Below are 21,739 nucleotides of genomic sequence, written 5' to 3'. Positions count from 1 at the left end.
TGTCCTCTTAGTTTGCTTTTGTTTTAGGTGTGGTTGTTAATAACTGTGAGTTTGCTGTCCTTTCACTGTTCATATTTTTCATCTTCTTTTTCTTAGATAAGTCCCTTTAACATTTCATATAATAAGGGCTTGGTGATGATGAACTCCTTGAATTTGACCTTATCTGAGAAGCACTTTATCTGCCCTCCCATTCTACATGAAAGCTTTGCTGGATAGAGCAATCTTCGATATAGGTCTTTGGATTTCATGACCTGGAATACTTCTTTCCAGCCCCTTCTTGCCTGATGGCAAGATCTCTTTTGAGAAATCAGCTGACAGTCTGATGGGAACTCCTTTGTAGGTGACTGTTCCCTTTTCTCTTGCTGCTTCTAGGATTCTGTCCTTCATTTTAATCTTGGCTAATGTAATTATGATGTGCCTCGGTGTGTTCCTTCTTGGGTCCAACTTCTTTGGGACTCTCTGGGCTTCCTGGATTTCCTGAAAGTCTATTGCCTTTGCCAGATTGGGGAAGTTTTCCTTTATTATTTGTTCAAATAAGTTTACCCCTTGTTGCTGTTCCTCTTCCCCTTCTGGTACCCCTATAATTCGGATGTTGGAATGTTTAAAGATGTCCTGGAGGTTCCTAAGCCTCTCCTCATTTTTTTGAATTCTTGTTTCTTCATTCTTTTCTGTTGGTCATTTTTTTCTTCCTTCTGGTCCACTCCCTTGATCTGAGTCCCAGTTTCCTTTGCATCACCACTGGTTTCTTGTGCATTCCCCTTCATTTCAATTAGTTTAGCGTTCATTTGTTCCTCTAATTTGTGACTAAAATCGACCAGTTCTGTGAGCATCCTGATCACCAGTGTTTTGAACTGTGCATCTGATAGGTTGGCTATTTCTTGGTCGCTCTGAAGTATAAAGTTGGTCCGAAGGTTGTGGGTTATTGTTAAGCTGAAGTATTGGCTCTGGGGCTTTGAGCTCTTCCTCTTGAGCCATAATGTCTTGGTCTGTTTGCACCTGTTATGTATGAGGGGCAGAGCCCTAGGTGTTTACCAGGGCAGGGTGACCAGTTGCTGAGTTGTGACGCTGTATGTTGGGGCAGGGTCAGAGAGGGGCGATGGTGCCTGTTTCATGCTCTTTCTGGGATTTTGGTTCCCTCTGCTGCTTCCTGCAAGCAAATTGGGCCCTTCTGGTGCTGGTTCCCAGGTGTGTGGACCTGTGCACCCTCCAGAACCATGTGGGTCTCTCCAACGAACTCTCTGTGATCCTGGGAGCTTCTCCCAGCACCTCAACCCCCGAAAATTTTTATCATTTGTTGCTTTTAGGCTTTAATTACCGGCACTGGGGCCCTGGTTCACATGGTCTGTCTCACTGCTCGGTTTTTTTTTTTTGCCTCGTTTATCTGCACGCGAATGTGTGACTGCAGTCAGCCAGCTTCCTTGCATCCTCACTGGGTCCACCCATTGCCCCCCCATGCCTGGGATCTGCCAACCACTGCCTTCACACCTGGGTCGGTCTGGCTGCTTTTTCCTTCAGGACCCCACTCCACTAGCCGCTGACTCCACCCCTCTTACCGGTCCAGCTGAATGGTTCGTTGTTGTCTGACTTCTGTACAGTTCAATTTTCTGTGCTATGGTTGTGTTGTTACTAAAACGTTGTTGTCTTTAAACTTGGTTGCATGAGGAGGCAGTGTTTCCACCTACACCTCCATATTGGTCGGAAGTCTTCTGTTCACTATTTCTTGAGTTTATGCCACTTTCTATGGAACTTAGATTCTACTTTTTTGTCTGCTGACAGTTTTTATTGTCTCATTTTTTCCCAGAAGTCTTATGCTCATAGTATTATACGGGAATGTACATCCTCAGCTGACACCCAATCCTATTTGATTTATGCAGGTTATACTTCTAAGAGACACCTCTAATGGCTGGGCTTGGGCTGGATATAATAAGAATCCAGATGGTGGATGAAGACTCTTTTTTTTGTAGGTGCTTTTTCAGACAAGTAAGTTATCTGGGGCATGGCATAATTCGATCTCTAGCTCTGTTATATTTTCCTGGTAAAAAAATCTCACTTCGGGGGTTACCTTGAGGCTTTGTCCTGGGCATATATGGAGTCAATTGCCTTTTTTAATGACTTAATCAACGCTGTCATAATGCAGGTTCAGCATTACCTCAACTTCTTTTCTGTACAGCTCAATACTATTGGAAGTCTTTCCTTTAACAGATTATTCATTTTGTTCTTCAGATTTTGTGTGGGACTACTTCTGTTAACTACCCAGTATTTCATTATTTCTTGGGAAAAGTGTGGTTGGGAAAGTGGTGCTGCTAATGGCAACAGCTAATCTAGCCATCAGAAAGGACTACCATGAATTAATAAAACTGAACTTCCAGGATAAACCTCTTTTATTTTAAAATGTTGATTCTGAGTTTGGAATTTGAATTTTTTTACTTCCTAGGACTTCTTGAGAAGACCTTTCACTCCTGCAGAAGTCTTCCCATACATGATTTGAGCTGTGCAGTATTTTTTTCTAGTTTCTTCAGCATTTCTAATCTATCTATACTCATTTTAGGAGTTTCTCGACATTTTTATTCTGGTGGTGACAATTCCTCTTTTTTTCCAAGACTTTTATAGATTTTTTTGTCATTTCAGGGTAATATTAGGATATGCACTTTGTTTTGACCAACATTATATCCTAGTAAGTCTAAAATCAATATGTTTATGATTGTGGTTCGATTCCCAGTCAGGGCACATTGCCTGGGTTGCAGGCAGGTTCCCTGCAGGCCAACTCCCAGCAGGGGACGCACGAAAGGCAACCATACATTGATGTTTCTCTCCCTCTCCTTCCCCTCTAAAGATAAATAAATAAATAAAATCTTTTTAAAAAATAAATAAAAAATAAATAAAATCTGTATGTTTAGCACAATTCTCTTTCAGAAATTCCAGACCCATATGTATTATTGCTTACTGAACATTGTAAGAAGATTCCACTAGCACCACAAATTAAACATTAGATTTAGTGTTTGTCATCTGACCTTTTCCACTCCAACCTTTCCTTTTGCATTCCCTATTTTATTACATAGTACCCCCAAACCTAGTCACTAAAGCAAGGAACTGGAGATTGTGCTTGGTGTTTCTTTTCCTCTCTTTGTTTAGTTACCACATTGTTTAAAATGCCTGTATCCCTTCTCTCCATAACCATCATCCTTACCACTTTTGTCCTGTTTTGCTGCAGTAATTGTCTCTCTACCTAAAATCTTGCTCATTTTCAATTGTTTCATTCCCAATTGAACTCCTTCAATAGCTTTAAACCCCTGAGGATTTAGCCCTAAATCCTTCCTAGCACACGCCAAGACCTTTGTTTTGGCTCCCGCCCTTCTCTCCAAGGCACACTTTTACCACTGTTACCTACTTTATATATTTGACACGAATCTGTTTATAGTTATCTCGAACATGTTGTATTTTCCTTTTTTGTTTTCCTTACATATGCCCCCAGGTTTGGGTCTAATGCCCTTACTCTGTTCGTATGCCTGGTTGCGCCTGCATCTTCTACAGCACTGGTATGGTGTTATTATTGATGATATATTTGTCCTTCTTCCCACTAGGCTCTAGGTTATTAAGTAAAAAGATTGTTTTCTTTCTTGTATCCCTAGCATATATTAAAGTGGATTACCAATTAGGCCCTGGCTGGTGTAGCTCAGTGGATTGAGTGCAAGCCTGCGAACCAGACGATCACGGTTTGATTCCCAGTCAGAGTACATGCCTGGGTTGCAGGCCAGTTCCCAGCAGGGGACACATGAGAAGCAGCCTTACATTGATATCTCTCTCCTTCTCTCCTTCCTTTCCCCTCTAAAGATAAATAAGTAAAATCTTAATAAAATATATTAAAAAATAAAGTGGATTACCAATGAAATGCAAATTTGCTTAAAATTAAGTAAAGTGAAATGAAATGTAATTTGTAGCAAGGATGTGACATATGTAGCCTTCTGCAGAGTTAGGGGAGGAATACTTTTATTGACAATGCTTAAAAGCAGAGAAAATATTTCTGTCTTGTGGAAAGCCTTCTCTTTGACATTTAACCAAAGGACATGTCTATAAGGACAAAACTGAACTTTTTCCAAATTACAAAGTCTTCATGACTTAGGCACTTCAGTACTGAAATCTTGAAATCTATCCTTTGTTTTTGTCACTGAATTTTCTTTGTTTTCTAGGAGACTTGAATGAAAATTCTGTGAAGAGTCTTCAAGAGAAAGGGCTTAGGGATCTACTACATAAAGAGTTTTCCTGCTGGTTGATTTGAAGAGATGGCCAGTACAATAACTGGAGAGTCTTTAAGAAGTGTACAGGAATCATGAACTAGATATCTTGGGGATAAGCGTCTTCTAACAGTTCCAGAAATATAAGCAGTGTTGTGACCCTTCAAAGTGATGATTTCAAAAACATGTAAAGTGAAGAATATTTGTCTTTGAAAGTCCCAAGCCAAATGGCCAGACAGGACTCCTCAGTGATGTTTTATAAGAATGAGCCCCAAGATTCTCAGAAAAGCAAAAGTCTGTTTGTAAATGGAGAAAGCACTAAAAGAAAAGTGTTAGGAGGAAAAAGCCCTCCTCCAGTAAACCATTGTTCAGAGACCCTTCATATTAAACTTGGGTCTGATATAATAGGAATGGCTTCGCAATTGTCCAGTAGAGAAGCAATTTGCCAGAATAACCTATTGAAAGAATCCTTGGATCCTTTAGACAGTAACTGTCTAACTGACATTTGTGGTTGGGAATCCCGAGTGGTCAGTGATCAGAGAGCTCATGTAGAGGAGCACCCCTGTAACCATTATGACTCCAGCAAAACACCTAAAACCAGTACAGAGAATCCTCCATGTAAGAATATCCACATTGCAGAGAAACAATACCAATGCAGTTGGTGTGGTAAGGACTACAGTGAGAGCTCAGAATTACTACTTCATCAGAGAGACCACACAGAAGAAAAGCCCTACAAATGTGAACAGTGTGGGAAGAGCTTTGCAAGGAGCTCAAGTCTCCTCATCCATCAAGCAATTCATACTGATGAAAAGCCTTATAAGTGTGACAGGTGTGAGAAGGGCTTCACAAGGAGTTCAAGTCTACTCATCCATCATGCAGTCCATACAGGGGAGAAACCTTATAAATGTGACAAGTGTGGGAAGGGCTTTAGTCAGGGCTCCAAACTGCATATCCACCTGCGAGTACACACAGGTGAGAAGCCCTATGAGTGTGGGGAGTGTGGAATGAGCTTCAGTCAACGCTCTAACCTGTATATCCACCAACGAGTCCACACAGGAGAAAGGCCCTACAAATGTGGAGAGTGTGGGAAGGGTTTCAGACAAAGTTCGAACCTTCACATTCATCGTTGCATACACACAGGGGAGAAGCCTTACCAGTGCTATGAGTGTGGGAAGGGCTTCAGCCAGAGCTCAGATCTTCGCATCCATCTCAGAGTCCACACTGGAGAGAAGCCATATCACTGCGGCAATTGTGGAAAGGGATTTAGCCAGAGTTCCAAACTCCTCATTCACCAGAGAGTACATACTGGAGAAAAGCCCTATGAGTGTAGCAAATGTGGAAAGGGCTTCAGCCAGAGCTCCAACCTCCACATTCACCAGCGGGTTCACAGGAAGGATCCCTGTTAAAGAGCTCTTTAATTACATACTTGTATTCTAAAGACTTAAGTGTTTTTAACATCACTCTTCCCTATATATTCTATGAAGGATAGAGACTATGAGTTATTAAGATACGTTCCCTCACTGAAAAGAAGTCATTCACTTAAAGCATTTAAGTGCCAAGAACTTTTGTTATGGTGTACAATGTACTGCTTTTTCTAGTTCCTTAGGCAGGTAGAGTGAAAACATCTGTACTCTGCAGTTCAACCAGTGTTATTAGAACTGTATTCCCTACCCAGAATTTATAAAGCAAGAACTTTACATTTTATCTAAGCATAACATGTTTTTCTGTGTCCACAATCTCTGCAAAAATAGAACACTGATTTCTCTTCAAAATATGTACCTTCTGTTTTTCACATTTCTTTCCAGCCCTAAGTAGCCCTGAATAAACTATAATTTTATAATATGTTGGTTTTAAGACAAGGGGTAGTTGGAGATATAATGGTCATAGAAATTTGTTGTGTTTATTGCATAAACGTACAACAGTCTCACAAGCTGTAGAAGAGCTACTTGTGTAATACACCCCGTGCACCATTTTACAGAATGTTCAACCCTCCTCTCCACAAAACAGCAACTCAGGAACGTAAGTACCATAGTTCTTTTTCATGGATGCAGTTAGTCTACTGGGGTTTTTCCAGATCTCACCACTTTAAATGACTCCCCCAAACTAAAGCCAAGTAGGTAACATACACCATGTTGAAACATGTCAAATAAGGTTGAAATATTTAAATGAATTCAGTTTCTCTCATAACACTTCTTTCTCATTTCCTTAATTTTCTTGACCACCCATGTTTCATACTAAGCAAAACAAAGGAGTCATGAGAGAAAGTTTCTGATATTTGTGTCTTCAGGCTTACCATTTTAATATTTGATTTACACCCCTCCCAAAGTTATTTGTTTTTGCAGCATCTCCAAATTCTAGACCTCATTATAGACATCTAATTCATTTATAAAATTATTTTTACATTTGGCTAAAAATACTTCATATAAAAATAGCTATATAAACATTTTTAACCATTTTTAGAGAGCATGTTTGAAAAGATAAGGCCTAAAATATGCATTGTATCATATAAAATTCACTTGCTCTGTGGGTGGGATTGAGCGTGGAGCCAGGACATCTGAAAAGTTAGGCAGCAGTTAATACAAGAAGCTCATGCAGTAGTTGAAAGTAGAAAAGGTATTGTAAATACATAACTGCATCAGAAGTTACCATACAGTAAACTCTTAATTGCAGCTCTGAATTTCTGAAGGATGGTTAATGATTCCTGAAGCAGTACTTAGGAGGCCTCTCACTTTTCCTCATCTGTTTGTCTTCAATGACTAGTATCCATATGTGGAAAAAAATCAGTAGGGAAAATATGGATGCTTTATTAGCCTGAGAATTATAACTGATATATACAGCCAAAGGTAACAGTTAACTGGACATAGATAACAAAAAAAGTATACATTAATTTAGGGGAAACATAGCTAACTTCTAATAAGGAATGAAAGAGAGTGATAAATTGAGACATTTTCCCCACTTCAAGAGATAGCCCAGAATATTTGACTCCAACCCAGAGCAGTCCATATACAATGATTAGTGTAACGACTGAGTTTTTATATCCAAAGTTTCAAATGGGTTTAAAATAGCCTGCTTTTCCAGATTTCCTTTTATATGTATCTTAAGCTACCAGTGTTTTTAAATACATTTAGATTTTACTGTTCTCTTTTAAGCATTACCTTCCTTAATAGAACTGAAATGTGATCAGAGTCCTTGGGGAACATTTCAGTGATTATGGAAAGGAAGTTTGGGGAAACCAATATTTTAGAAAAAGAGGGACTTGTACATGAAAATGTGGAAAGAGCAATGGGATGTCACATTCTGTCAGATGTTAAGATGCCATCGATTGTGGGGGGGAAAGAAACACTTATGGTTGCTTTTTTGCATACCTCAATTTCAGACACATGAAAATGAAAAAAAAAGATGTGTATTAGGATTGCTGAAAACTCATTTGTTTCCAGAGTTCAGGGGTTGCCCTAGGCTTCTTGTTATTGCTGCCCTAAGCTTGATGCTTTACCAGTACTGGTTGATTTTGAACAAGGATGTTTGGATATTTTGGTAGTCTCAGTAATCATTTTAGTCAATTGATAATTCTGTCACTAGCAAAGGATCTGGTTTACAGATTATTACTTATTGAGTACTGAAGACAAGCTTTTCTTAAAATTCTTACCCATTCAATGATGGTATTTGCCTCCTACGTAGGTTGTTTAATATTGTCAGGTCAAAATACTGGTGAATATGTGATCACTACTTGTAGTCACAGTTCCAAATTAGAATATTTTTCATTCTTCTTTTCCAATGACCCACACTGACAACTAAAAACATACAAGTTCACTTTTACAGCTCTCATCCTTCTTCACTATATTTTCAATGGCAAGAAAAGTTTATAACAGCATGGAGTGCAAGGCTGGACCCTACGTAATGAAAGCAAGGGAAGTCCAAAGAAACATGTCACCAGAGTGAAACTGGTATTAGATTGGTATCTGAGAACAAATGACACCAACAAGCAGGTATAAGAGGTAGAACTGGGAAGAACATGCATAGGAAGCATGTGGCAACTGATCAAAAGGGGCTGCAGAAATGTCAGGGTTTGGTCAACTAAGCAAAATGGCTAGCAGAGAAGGGACTAGTAAATGTGCTTCTATTAAACACAGCTGATCCCCCTGGACAGCGGTTAATATGCTAGAAAATATTTTTTTAGTTTAAAAATCACAGCAATAAAAATAGGAGGAAGATTAGCAAATGAGACCTCTACAGGGGGAAAAAATGAAAGACAGAAGGAAGACGGCTATATCCGAGCAGAAGCAGGTACCATTTATATTGCTTGCATGTGGAGATAAGAATGAGAAGTGACCAGTTTGGCTGCAGGCTCAGAAATGCCTAATAGGAATTGAATACATGGAAGGAAAGTAGTATGAATGGCCAGTTGTATATGGAACATTCCTCTCATCCCATACACACATATCCTTCTCCCCAACACCTGTTTACCGTCGATCAGGGATTTACCCTCCTTCAAGAGGTGAGAAGTTTATTCTCTGCAGAAATTGACCCCAAGGGAGAGACATCTGAATCTTTGCATTTGGGAATCCAAAACAAAATAACTATCTTCTAGCTCCAATAAAGAGGTGAAAATTTCATAAAATAAAAATGAGTAAAATTAAAATGGATATAGGCAAATTTTTAATTAGATATTTCAATACATAAGTTATCCATAGCACTAATGAGTAGAAAGTCAGTTAAGATATATAAGATTTTCAATTGGTGTTTCTGGAACACCACCCAACAACAGCATAATACATATTCTTTACACATTCACATTTTGGGGCTTAAGTTTCAGAAGGCTTAAAAGAATGGAAATCATATAAGATATGGTCTATCACCAGAACAGAATTATATTAAAAATCAGTAATATCTGAACAATCCCCAAATATATAGAAATTAAACAACATGCTCCTAAGTGAGCCATAGGTTAAAGAGGAAGTAATGAGAAAAACTTTGAATATACTTTAAATTGAAAGTGTGTATCAAAATTTGTGGCTGCAGCTAAAGCAGTGTGGAATTCTACTAACGTTGCAAATAAATTCAACAACTTAGATGAAATTGAAAAAGTCCTTGAAAAGGCATGAACTGCCAGGGGAAAACTTGAATAACCCTGTTAAATAAACTGAATTTGTACCTGACAAGCTTCACACACACACACGCAAAAAGTATAGACCCAGATGGCACAAGTGAATTATACCAAGCATTTAAAGAAGACATAATAACAATTCTATACAAACTCTTCCAGGAAAAAAACACAATTTCAACACATTTTGTGAGCCAATATCACCCACATACAAAAGCCAAAGATGCCTCAAGAAAGGAAAATCATGTCAATATATCTCATGAACATAAATGTAAAAATAGCAAACTGAAACAGCAATTTATAAAGGGTGTCAATACAGGATCAAGTAGAGTTTATTCTAGAAATCAAGTTTGCTTCAGCATTCAAAATCAATGTATTTCTTCTTTAGTAGACTCAAAAAGAGAAACCATATAATACTCTCTTTAGCACATAAAAAAGGCATTTGAAAAAATTCACTAATTGCGGATCAAAAAATTTGTACATTTACACAATGGAATACTATGCAGCAGGAAAAAAGGAGCTCCTACCATTCACAACAGCATGGATAGAACTGGAAAGCATTATGCTAAGTGAAATAAGCCAAGTAGTGAAAGGGAAATACCATATGATCTCACCTATAAGTGGAGCCTAATCAACAAAATAAACAAGCAAGCAAAATACAACCATAGACATTAAAATAAAGAACAAACTGGCACTAACCAGAGAGGAGGGGGGAGAGGGATAACGGGATAATACGTAAAGGGCCATCAAGGAACATGTATAATGAACACATGGAAAAAGCCAAAGGGGGTAGGTCCGAGGGTCGGGGATAGGGATGGGTTCAGCAGGGGGTGTGGTGGGGTGAAAATGGGGACAACTGTACTTGAACAACAGTAAAAAATGTATAAAAAGCAATAAAACCTTCAATAAATTCAATATAAGAAAAAAATTACTCGATTAAAAACTAAGTTGATCAGGAATTTTTTTAATATTTTATTTTTAGAGGGAGGAAGAGGAGAGAAACATCAATGTTTGGTTGCCTCTTGCACACCTCACACTGGGGACCTGGCTGGTGACCCAGCCATGTGCCCTGACTGGGAACTGAACCTGCAACCCTTTCATTTGCAGGTCAGCGTTCAACCCACTGAGATACATCAGCCAGGGCTCAATTTTCTAGGAATTAAAGGGATCATCTTCAATCTAATAAAAGGCATCTAAGGAAGAACTTATATCTGGAGGTGGGGAGCACTTGGGGGGAGGGCTGGGAAGGGAGTAAAAGACAGAAAACTGTACTTGAACAATAATTAAATTAAAAAATTTGTAAAAACAACTTACATCTGACATCATACTTCATGGTTAAATAAAGAGCCCCTTTCCTAAAGTTGGGAAGAAGGTAGATGTCTACTCACCACTTCTGGTCAGCTTTATTCCAGATGCTCTAGCCAGTGCAACAACACAATAAAAAGAAAAGAAAGAGGGGACTGTCAGTCCCAGAGTGTACCATGCCCTTCATATGCTGAGTCTGAGGCAACCAACTCAGACCTGACCCTGGCAGAGCAGGACCAAGGAAGTCTATAGACAAACTAGCTCCAAAGAGAAGAAATACAGAGACCCTGACAGACAAAGGGAGGATATCAGGTTACAGGGGAGGAAGAAATTGGAGTTATGAAGTTGCAAGCCAAGAAATACCAACAATCAACAGTCAACACCAGAAGCTAACAGAAAGTTTGAAACAGATTCTCCCTAAAGCAGGGGTGTCAAACTCATTTTCACCAGGGGCCACATCAGCTTCGTGAGTGTCTTTAAGGGGCCAAATGTAATTTTAGAACTGTATAAATGTAACTACTCCTTAACTAGGGACAAGGAGCTCAGTGCTTCTGTCATGTAGAATTAAGGTGCCAGGCCAGATAAAACAAGCTGGAGGGCCAAATTCAGCCCAAGGGCCTTGTGTTTGCCACCTATGCCCTAGAGTCTCCAGAGAGAACATGGTTCTGCTGACACATTTCAAACATTCAGCCACCAGAACTCTGAGAGATAGATTCCTATTTCTTATGCCAGCCAGTTTGCGGTACTTTGTTATAGCAGCACTAGGCAACTAATACACAGACCTCTAAACATGGTCACAGACAACTAACTTTTCCATTTGAAAAAAAAAACATTATGGTAGACCACTACATTATACCATACAAAATTACATTCCAGATAAATTAAAAATGTAAGCATGAAAAGCAAAACTTCAGTTTTTTGGAAGAAAATTAAAATATTTTAATTTTCTTAGGCTATTTTTGCAGCCTTGGTATAGAAAAGACTTCTTAAAACCAAAAAGCAAAAAGACCTATAAAAAACTTCAGTTTTTTGGAAGAAAATTAAAATATTTTAATTTTCTTAGGCTATTTTTGCAGCCTTGGTATAGAAAAGACTTCTTAAAACCAAAAAGCAAAAAGACCTATAAAAAGTGATATATTTACCTTAAAATTAAAAACTTTTGTGCAATATGATACAGCATAAATAAACTTAAAGGTAAGCCACAGATTCGAAGAAATTTTTTTGTAACCTAATGTAGTCAACAAATAAATACAGGGTAGGGCAAAAGTAGGTTTGTAGTTGTGAGTATGTGAAACATGAAGTGTACTCTTGTATTATTATTTATTAATTAGTGTGTCATTTTTCATATGAACAACTGTAAACCTACTTTTGCCCCACCCTGTGTGCAAATTATATAAAGAAGCACTAGAAGCCCTGGCTGGTGTAGCTCCGTGGATTGAGCGTGGGCCCGCGACCCAGAGGATCGCGGTTCGATTCCCAGTCAGGGCACATGCCTGGGTTGTAGTCCAGTTCCCTGCAGGCCAACTCCCAGCAGGGGAGGCATGAAAGGCAACCATACATTGATGTTTCTCTCCCTCTCTCCTTCCCCTCTAAAGATAAATAAATTTTTTAAAAAAAGCACTAGAAATGAAAGGACAAGTGATCCAAAAAAACATAGGCAAAGCTATATAATAGAGCATTCACTGAACTGAAAACAAATAGTCAATGGATAAAGGAATCGGTTAAAATTTATGACATATTTAGACAATGGAACACCACAAAATTAAATCAGTTCCATGTATCAACATAGAGAGATCTCAAAATGTGGAATAAAAAATGCAAGTTAAAAACAGAAAAATAAAGTAATGAAGTAATGCAAGTTGCAGTACAGCATATTTGTGTATAAGGAACAAAGCAAAACTATATATTTGTGGATACATATGTGTAGTAAAAAATTAAAAACATGAACTGAAAAGTTATTACATTTTACTACAAGATGCTGACAGAAATGTAAAATAGCCATTTGGAAAACAATTTGGCTGTTTCTTATAAAGTGAGATATACACATCCTAACAGGATGTGTTAGGATATACAGCCTAACAATCCTACTTCTAGGTGTTAAAACTGTCAACTGAAGTTTGTTGGCATCAATTCAACACCAACAGGAATCCCCCATTTGGGGTACAGTGAAAATGGAAATTTTATTCAGTGCAAACAGCTCAATTGTGACATACATAGCTCAGCTGTGGAACAGATCAATTGTGATTCAGAATTTGAGCCACTAGGGGAGCCTGGGGCAAGGCCCCTCTCCAGCTACACAGCTCTTTTCCTTCTCTCTGCTCTGATGCAACATACCTGTTTTATCTTCCATGTTTCAACTCTAACTGGGAAAACACAATCTACCGCTTTCAGTGGAAAGGGAGAGTGTGCTCTCAGATCCAGAGAGGAGCTGACTTATATGAACAGAAGTCCCTGTCCCTGGTTCCTGATTGGTTCATCTTCAAGCAATGAGGTCTTCAAATCCTCACAGTTTGATTCATCCAAAAAGCACTGTACTGATTGGTCAAAATGGAGTAGTTCTGATTGGTTGATGAAGAAGTTGATGGGGATGGGTATGTAGTTGCCCAGCTCCAACTGAATAGAAAAAACCTCAGTCCTATTGGTTGAAATACAATTCCAGGACCCCCTTTATAAGGACTGGCTTACATGGCAGGAACACAATGCAGACAGGCAGTTCAGTGCAGAGCCAGGTAGTTCAAGCTTCTCTCTGAACTGCAGTTTGTATAAGTGGTACATTTAGAAAAGGTTGCTAGGCCCCGTTTTTTAAAATTTGAGACCAGTCAGTCACCAGGAGCTCTTTTTAATAGGTATATTCTTCCTCGGGGTCCACAAAACATATGTTTACCCAAAGGCTTTATGTGAATGTTCATAGCAGGCTTATTCACAATAGGCATACAGTTCAGTCAGAGCAGTTAGTTTCTTGCCAGATAAAAAAAGGAATTTTTACTGAATGTACCAGACCTTCAAGATTTTGTATCTGGTGATCTTGCAGACAGGAGCACCTGGGGTGAATATAAAGGAAACTTAAACCACCAGAAAGGAGAAAGATTAAGACTACCTCCATGGCTAAAGACAAAGATTCCGATGGGGAAAAATTACAATAGACTGAAAAATACTTTGCAGAATTTAAATCTCCATACAGTGTGTGAGGAGGCATGATGTCCCAATAGTGGAGAGTGTTGGGGAGGGGGAGAGTATGCCACCCTCACAGCCACAATCATGTTGATAGGTGATAAATGTACAAAAGGTTGTAGATTTTGTTCTGTTAATACTGAACGAAAGCTACCTCCACTGGATGCCAATGAGCCCTACAATACTGCAAAGGCAATTGCAGAGTGGGGTTTGGATTATATTGCCCTGACATCTGTGGATTAAGATGACATGCCTGATGGAGGAGCTGAGCACTTTGCAAAGACTGAAAATACTTAAAGGAAAAGAATCCAAAAATTCTTATGGAATGTCTCACCCCAAACTTTTGAGATCTAAAAGCAATACAAAAAGGTCACTCTGTCAGGATTAGATGTGTATACACATAACATAGAAACAGTTCCAGAATTACAAAGGAAAGTTCATGATCCCAGGGCCAATTTTGACTAGTCTTTATGTGTACTGAAGCTCACTAAGAAGGTGCAGCCTGTTGTGATTCCTAAAATGTCTGTAATGTTGGGATTAGACTAGAATGACAAGCTAGTATATGCAACAATGAAAGCTCCTCAAGAGGCAGATATGAACAATTTGCCTTTAGGACAATATATGCAGCCAACAAAGCTCCACCTCAAGATTCAAGAATACATTACTTCTGAAAACTTCAAATACTGAGAAAAAGTAGAAAATGAACTTGGATTTCATTATACTGCAAGTGTTCTTCATATAAAGCAGGGGAATTTTTCTTGAAAAATTTAGTGGCTAACAGGAAAGCAAAGCCCTTTAACATTTAACAAAACATTTAACATTCAAGATCATGGGAATTTTTAAAACCTGATACCATTTGTTATCTAAGGTGGGGGCACAATGCCTGTACTTCACTGGATGAACTCAATTTTTTTGTTTTAATAAAAATATCAATAAGCCATGCATATTTAATGATAGTTGTTTATTTGTCTTTTACGATATCCTTTTATCTAAGTAAACAATTGCTTGCTGTGATATAATCCTAAAACATTTTTGTAAGACTTTACTGTTACAGTATAATTTTATTAGTTTTTAATATGTTTTTTATTTAATTCTTGTTCAAGTACAGCTTTCTGCCTTATATTCCCAACCCTGCCCGCCCCCACTCCATGCTCCCCGCCTCCCTCTCATTTCCGCCCCCCACCCTTAGTTATTTTCCATGTGTCCTTTATATTTGTTCATGTGAGTCCATCCCCTTTTCCCCTATGATTCTCTCCCCTTTCCCCTATGGACCCTGTCGGCCTGTTCTGTATTTGAGTGTCATTGATCATATTTTGCTTGCTTGTTTGTTTTGTTTAGATTCCTGTTAACGGTGATATCATATGATATTTGGCTTTCACTGCCGGGCTTATTTTGCTCAGCATAATGCTTTCCAGTTCCATCCATGATGTTGCAAAGGGTAGTACTTCCTTCTTCCTTTCTGCAGCATAGAATTCCGTTGTGTAAATGTACCATAGTTTTTTGATCCAGTCATTTACCAATGGGCATCTAGGTTGCTTACAACTCTTAGCTATGGTGAATTGTGCTGATATGAACATCGGGGTGCATAGGTTCTTTTGGATTGGTGTTTCAGGGTTCTTAGGATGTACTCCTAATAGTGGAATTGCTGGGTAAAAGGCATGTTCATTTTTAGTTTTCTTAGAAAATTCCATACTATTTTCCATAGTGTTTGTACCAGTCTGCAATCCCACTAACAGTGAACTAGGGTCCCCTTTTCCCCTCAACCTCTCCAGCACTTGTTGTTTGTTTCTTTGTTTATAATGGCCATTCTGACTGGTGTTAAGTGGTATCTCATTGTGGTTTTAATTTGCATCTCTCTGATAGCTAGTGATATCGAGCATCTTTTCATGTGTCTCTGGATCCTCTGTATGTCCTCCTTGGAGAAATGTCTCTTCAAGTGCTCGCCCATTTTTTAATCGGGTTGCTTGTCTTCTTTGGAGTCAAGTGGGTTCTTTGTATATTTTGGAGATTAAACCTTTGTCTGAGGTATCATTGGCAAATACGCTTTCCCAAGCTGTTGCTTCTCTTTATATCTTGATACTGTTTTCCTTAGCCATGAACGAGCTTTTAATTTTGATGAGATCCCATTTCTTTATTCTTTCCTTTATATCCCTTGTTCTAGCGGACATATCAGTAAAAATATTGCTGCGTGGAATATCTGAAATTTTCTTGCCAATGCCCTCCTCTAGGACTTTAATGGTCTCACAGCTTATATTTAAGTCTTTTATCCAACTTGAATTTATATTGCTATAGGTGTAACTTGGTGCTGAAGTTTCATTTTTTTTGCATGTAGCTGTCCAATTCTCCCAACACCATTTGTTGAAATGTCTGTCTTTACTCCATTCTATGTTATTGCCCCCTTTCTCAAATATTAATTGACTGTAGAGAGTTGGGTTTATTTCTGGGCTCTCTGTTCTATTCCATTGGTCTATGTGCCTGTTTTTGTACCAATACCAGGCTGTTTTGATTACAGTGGCCTTGTAATACAGTTTGATATCAGGTATTGTGATCCCTTCTACTTTGTTCTTCTTTCTCAAAATTGCAGCAGCTATTCGGGGTCTTTTATGGTTCCACATAAATTTTTGAAGTGTTTGTTCTATGTCTTTGAAATATGCCATTGGTACTTTAATAGGTATTGCATTGAATCTGTGATTTGCTTTGGGTAGTATGGACATTTTGATGATGTTAATTCTTCCAATCCATGAACACGGTATATGTTTCCATTTATTTGGGTCTTCCTTGATTTCTTTCTTCAGTGTTGTGTAGTTTTCTACATACAGGTCTTTTACCTCCTTGGTTAGCTTTATTCTCAGATATTTTATTTTTCTTTTTGCTATATCGAATGGAATTTTTTCTTGATTTCTGCTTCTGCTGATTCATTGTTGGTATACAAAAATGCATTTGATTTCTGGATATTGACTTTGTATCCCGCTGTTTTGCCAAATTCATTTATTAGTTCAAGAAGTTTTTTGGTAGAGGCTATAGGGTTTTCCATATATACTATCATGTCATCTGCAAACAATGACAGTTTTGTTTCCTCCTTTCCGATTTGGATGCCTTTTATTTCCTTTTCTTGTCTGATCGCTGTGGCTAGAACTTCTAATACTATATTGAATAGAAGTGGTGAAAGTGGGCAACCTTGTCTTGTTCCTGATCTTAGTGGAAAAGCTTTTAGTTTTCGTCCATTGAGTATGATGTTGGCTGTAGGTCTTTCATATATGGCCTTTATTATGTAGAGGAATGCTCCCTCTATTCCCATTTTTCTGAGTACCTTTATCATAAATGGGTGTTGAACCATACCAAAAGCTTTTTCCGCATCTATTGATATGACCATGTGGTTTTTGTCTTGCTTTTGCTTATGTGGTGTATTACATTTACTGATTTACGAATATTGAACCATCCTTGCATCCCTGGGATGAATCCCACTTGGTCGTGGTGTATGATCTTTTTGATGAATTGTTGAATGCAATTTGCTAATATTTTATTGAGGATTTTAGCGTCTATGTTCATTAGCGATATTGGCCTGAAGTTTTCTTTCTTTGTTGTATCTCTATCTGGCTTTGGAATTAGGGTGATGCTGGCTTCATAAAAACAGTTGGGGAGTTTTCCCTCCTTTTGGATTTTTTGAATAGTCTGTGAAGAATAGGGGTTAGCTCTTCCTTAAAAGCTTTGTAGAATTCTCCTGTGAAACCATCTGGTCCAGGGCTTTTGTGTGATGGGAGCTTTTTGATTACTGCTTCAATTTCATTTGCTGTTATTGGCCTGTTCAGGTTTTCTGCTTCTCTTTCATTGAGCTTTGGAAGATTATATTTCTCTAGAAATTTGTCCATTTCACCTAGGTTTTCAAATTTTTTGGCATACAGTTCCGCATAGTAATTTCTTACAATCCTTTCTATTCTGTGGTATCAGTTGTAATCTCTCTTCTTTCATTTCTGATTGTGTTAATTTGGGTCCTCTCTCTTCTTGATGAACCTAGTTAAAGGTTTGTCTATTTTGTTTATCTTTTCAAAAAACCAACTCCTGGATTCACTGATCTTTAGAATTGTGCGTTTAGTCTCTATGTCATTTAATTCTGCTCTGATCTTGGTTATTGCCTTCCTGCCACTTGCTCTGGGCTGTCTTTGTTGTCGTTCCTCGAGTTCTTGCAGGCATCGGGTTAGGTTGTTTGTTTGAAATGTTTCTATCCTCTTTAGGTGAGCCTGTATTGCTATGAACTTCCCTCTCAGGACCGCCTTCACTGTGTCCCATAAGTTTTGGGTTGTTGTGAGTTCATTTTCATTAGTTTCAAGAAGTTTTGTGATTTCCTCCCTAATTTCAATCTTGACCCATTCGTTGTTTAATAGCATACCATTCAATCTCCATGGATTTGGGTGCTTAGGGTTTTTCCCTGTTGGGTTGGATTCCAATTTCAGTCCCTTGTGATCAGAGAAGATGCTTGGTATGATTTCTATTTTCCTGAAGCTGTTGAGACTTGTTTTCTGTCCTATCATGTGATCTATCTTTGAAAATGTTCCATGTGCACATGAAAAGAATGTGTATTTAGCTTCTTTGGGATGGAGGGCTCTATATATATCAATTAGGTCCATTTCTTCTAGCGTGTCTTTTAATGCTGCAATATCTTTGTTGATATTTTATTTTGTTTGGAAGATCTGTCCATTTTTGACAGTGGGGTGTTATAATACCCTACTATAATTGTGTTGTTGTCAATATCTTCCTTGAAGTCCTCTAGGATTTTCTTTATATATTTGGGTGCTCCTGTGTTGGGTGCATATATATTTACGATGTTAATGTCTTTTTGGTGGATTCTTCCCTTGAGTATTATGAATTGACCTTCTGGGTCTCTCTTTATTGCCCTTTTTTGGAAGTCTATTTTGTCTGATATGAGGATTGCTACCCCGGCTTTTTTTTCTTGTCCATTTGCTTTGAAAATTTGTTTCCATCCTTTCACTTTCAGTCTGTGGTGTCTTTTGACCTGAGGTGGGTCTCTTGTAGGCAGCTTATGTGTGGGTCAGGCTTTCCTATCCATTTAGCCATTCTATGTCTCTTAATTGGTGCATGTAATCCATTTACGTTTTAGGTTATTATTGAAAGGTACTTTTTCATTGCCATTTATGTACCTGTGTTCCTCTCTGTCTCTCTTTTTCCTTCCTTTCCTTAAAGCAGCCCTTTTAGTAATTCTTGTAGAGCTGGTTTTGTGGAGGTGTATTCTTTTAGACTTCTTTTGTCTTGGAAGCTCTTTATTTGGCCTTCTATCTTGATTGAGAGCCTTGCTGGATAAAGTAGCCTTGGTTGTAGGCCTCTGTTTCTCATTACTTGGAATATTTCCTGCCATTCTCTTCTTGCTTGGAATGTTTCCGTTGAGAAGTCATTAGCCAACCTTATTGGGACCCCTTTGTACGTTACTTCCTTTTTCTCCCTTGCTGCCTTTAGGATTCTCTCTTTGTCCTGGAGTTTTGCCATTTTAATGATGATGTGTCTTGCAGTAGGCCTCTTTGGGTTCCACCTGCCTGGGACTCTCTGCGATTCCTGGATTCGTGTGACTTTCTCTCCCCTCATCTTAGGAAAATTTTCCGTTATTACTCTTTCAAGTAGGTTTTCTATCCCTTGTTCTTCTTCTTCTCCTTCTGGTATTCCTATTATTTGAATATTATTACGTTTCATATTGTCTTACATTTCTCTTAGACTCTCCTCATTTTTTCTGGTTCTCTTTCCCATTACCTCGTCCATCTGGGAGATTCTTTCCACCTTGTCTTCGAGCTCACTTATGCGGTCGCCTCATCAGTCCTACTCTTCATACCTTCCACTGTGTTCTTCAGTTCAGAAATTGTATTCTTCATTTCCTGTTGGCCTTTGCTGATGGTTTCTATTTCCTTTTTCATGTTGGTATAGTTTGCGGAGAGTTCATTGTAGCTCCCCTGTAGTTTCTGGTAGCTGGTTGTAAGCTCTTTGAATTTCCTGATAACCAGTGCTTTGAATTCAATATCTGATAGTTGACTTGCCTCTATTTCATCTAACATTCTTTCTGAGACTTCCTCCTTTTCTTTCATTTGGGGATTGTTTCTTTGTCTTCCCATTGTTTGTGATGCTCTTCTTGTTGGCCTCAGCTTCTTAAATTGATCTGTTCTGGTACCCTGATTTTATGGTGTGAATTTCTGTGGTAGGATACCTGTGAAATTCAGTGGTGCAGTCTCCTGTAGGTATCTTGATGTTCTCTGCTCTCACTACTTCTCTGGTTGGTTTCCAGGTAGTCAAACCTTTTCTTCTTGTCTCACTAGCTGCAGCAGCCAGAGTGGCTGTTAGTGTGGCTCTTCTTGTGCCTAGGTACACTCAACTGGTCTCACCAGTACCCCCCCCCCACCAAGATCCAGACTGGCGCCGCACTCCAGCGCCCTACTGAGAGCGGATTTTCTCCCAGGCTTTCCAGCCCTTGTCTGGCATGAGGGCGTGCGCTCCCAGCCAGGCTTTCCTGTTCTCGTAGGCTTGGGTGTGGACCTTTCCCTGTGTTGTGGCTGAACACACAGGGCAACTCACAATTCTCCCAAACCAACAGCAATAGCCTGACTCCCTGTGTTTCCCTGTCTGCGCCGGCTGAGTAGGGATGGAGCTGGCAACTGGCTCTCTTCCAGGGGCCCAGCCAGCAGCCCGAGACTCCTGAGACTGTTCAAGAGGCAGTGCAGGTCTCGCGCCACCGGGATCGCCTGCGTGACTCTCAATTCCCCAAGTCGAGGGTCAGCGCAGGCCCTGCGAGGGCTGGGAGGCGCGGGCGACTGGCCGTTGGTCAAGCCTAGAGCCCGCGCGGGCCCCTTGAGGGCCTTGAAGGCACGGGTGACCAGCGGTTGGTCAAGCCAAGGTCTAGCGCGGGCCCCACGGGGGCCAGGAGGAGCGTGCGACCTGCAGCCACCCAAGCCAAAGGCCACGGCTTGACTCCCAGTTCCTCCCAGTCTGCGCCAGCTGAGCAGGGATGGAATTGGACTGTGCTGGGTGAGTAGGAATGGAGCTCGCATCTGACTCACTTCTAGAGGCCCTGCCAGCAGCCCGACACTCTTTGAGGGTCAGTACAGGCCCCTGGAAGCAGAGGATGCTCTGGCAACTTTCAGTTCTCCCAAGCCAGCAACCTGACTCCACAGGTTATCAGAGCTTTCTGGTTTGCTTCCGAATTCTCACTCCTCTCTCTCCCACTACTGGCAGACCGATCTCTTATGGTGTTTTCCAGTCTGCACCCTGCCAGATGGTGGGGTGGAGGGGGGTGCCGGTGACCAGTTCTCTCCCAGAGTTGGTGTTGCCCACCCTCGGCTCTCAGAGACTGGGGCGGCTGGCCAGGGCCCTGGTACGGCCTGGTGGGGGGCCTGCCATGGCCTCTGTGCTGCTACCTCATACCTTGTCGATCCGCAGTCATCTCTTCTCCTCAACCTCTGGTCATTCAGTGTCCACTACACTCTCTGGAGTCCTGCCTTCTTATATGCTCAGTCCCCATTGGGCATCTGCTGTGCTCCTCTGCAGATCAGCCAGGTCCTTCTCCGGTGCATGGAGAGAAGTGAAATCCTTTGTCCTACTCCACCTACATCTTCATCTTCTCTCTACTGTGCACTGGTATAGATAGACTGAGGTTTCAGCATGGATTGAATTTGAAGTGAGGATCTGGGTCTGCATCCAGCTGGAATCCAGTATAATTTTAAAAATACATTAAAAACTTCTAGAATACCTGAAAAAAATTAACATGAGACTTCCCCCCAAGATGGAGACATAGGTAGATACACTGTGCCTTCTCCCACAAACAAAAGAAGAATAACGACAAATTTAAAAACAAAAACTACCAGAACTGACAGAAAATCAAACTGTATGGAAGTCTGACAACCAAGGAGTTAAAGAAGAAATAGTCATTCAGACTGGT

General features: G+C 39.7%; 1 protein-coding gene and 1 pseudogene across 1 annotated transcript in view; both read left to right on the top strand.

Annotated features, from left to right (window-relative positions):
- Positions 1–6,888, top strand: part of ZNF239 (zinc finger protein 239) — a 20,771-nt gene extending 13,883 nt beyond the window's left edge. The window contains 1 exon segment of the mRNA XM_037037775.1: positions 4,337–6,888. Within this exon segment, the coding sequence (XP_036893670.1) occupies positions 4,337–5,638 (1,302 nt within the window). The 3' untranslated portion in view covers positions 5,639–6,888.
- A 7,123-nt stretch (positions 6,889–14,011) lies between these two features.
- Positions 14,012–14,742, top strand: LOC118981055 (lipoyl synthase, mitochondrial-like; annotated as a pseudogene).
- The last annotated feature ends 6,997 nt before the right edge of the window (positions 14,743–21,739 follow it).

The sequence above is a fragment of the Sturnira hondurensis genome, unplaced genomic scaffold, assembly GCF_014824575.4.
Source record: "Sturnira hondurensis isolate 20B ecotype Veracruz unplaced genomic scaffold, ASM1482457v3 Scaffold0023451, whole genome shotgun sequence".
NCBI classification, from domain to species: domain Eukaryota; kingdom Metazoa; phylum Chordata; class Mammalia; order Chiroptera; family Phyllostomidae; genus Sturnira; species Sturnira hondurensis.
Note: the sequence above shows the minus strand (reverse complement) of the source record. Positions and strands in the feature narration are given on the sequence as shown.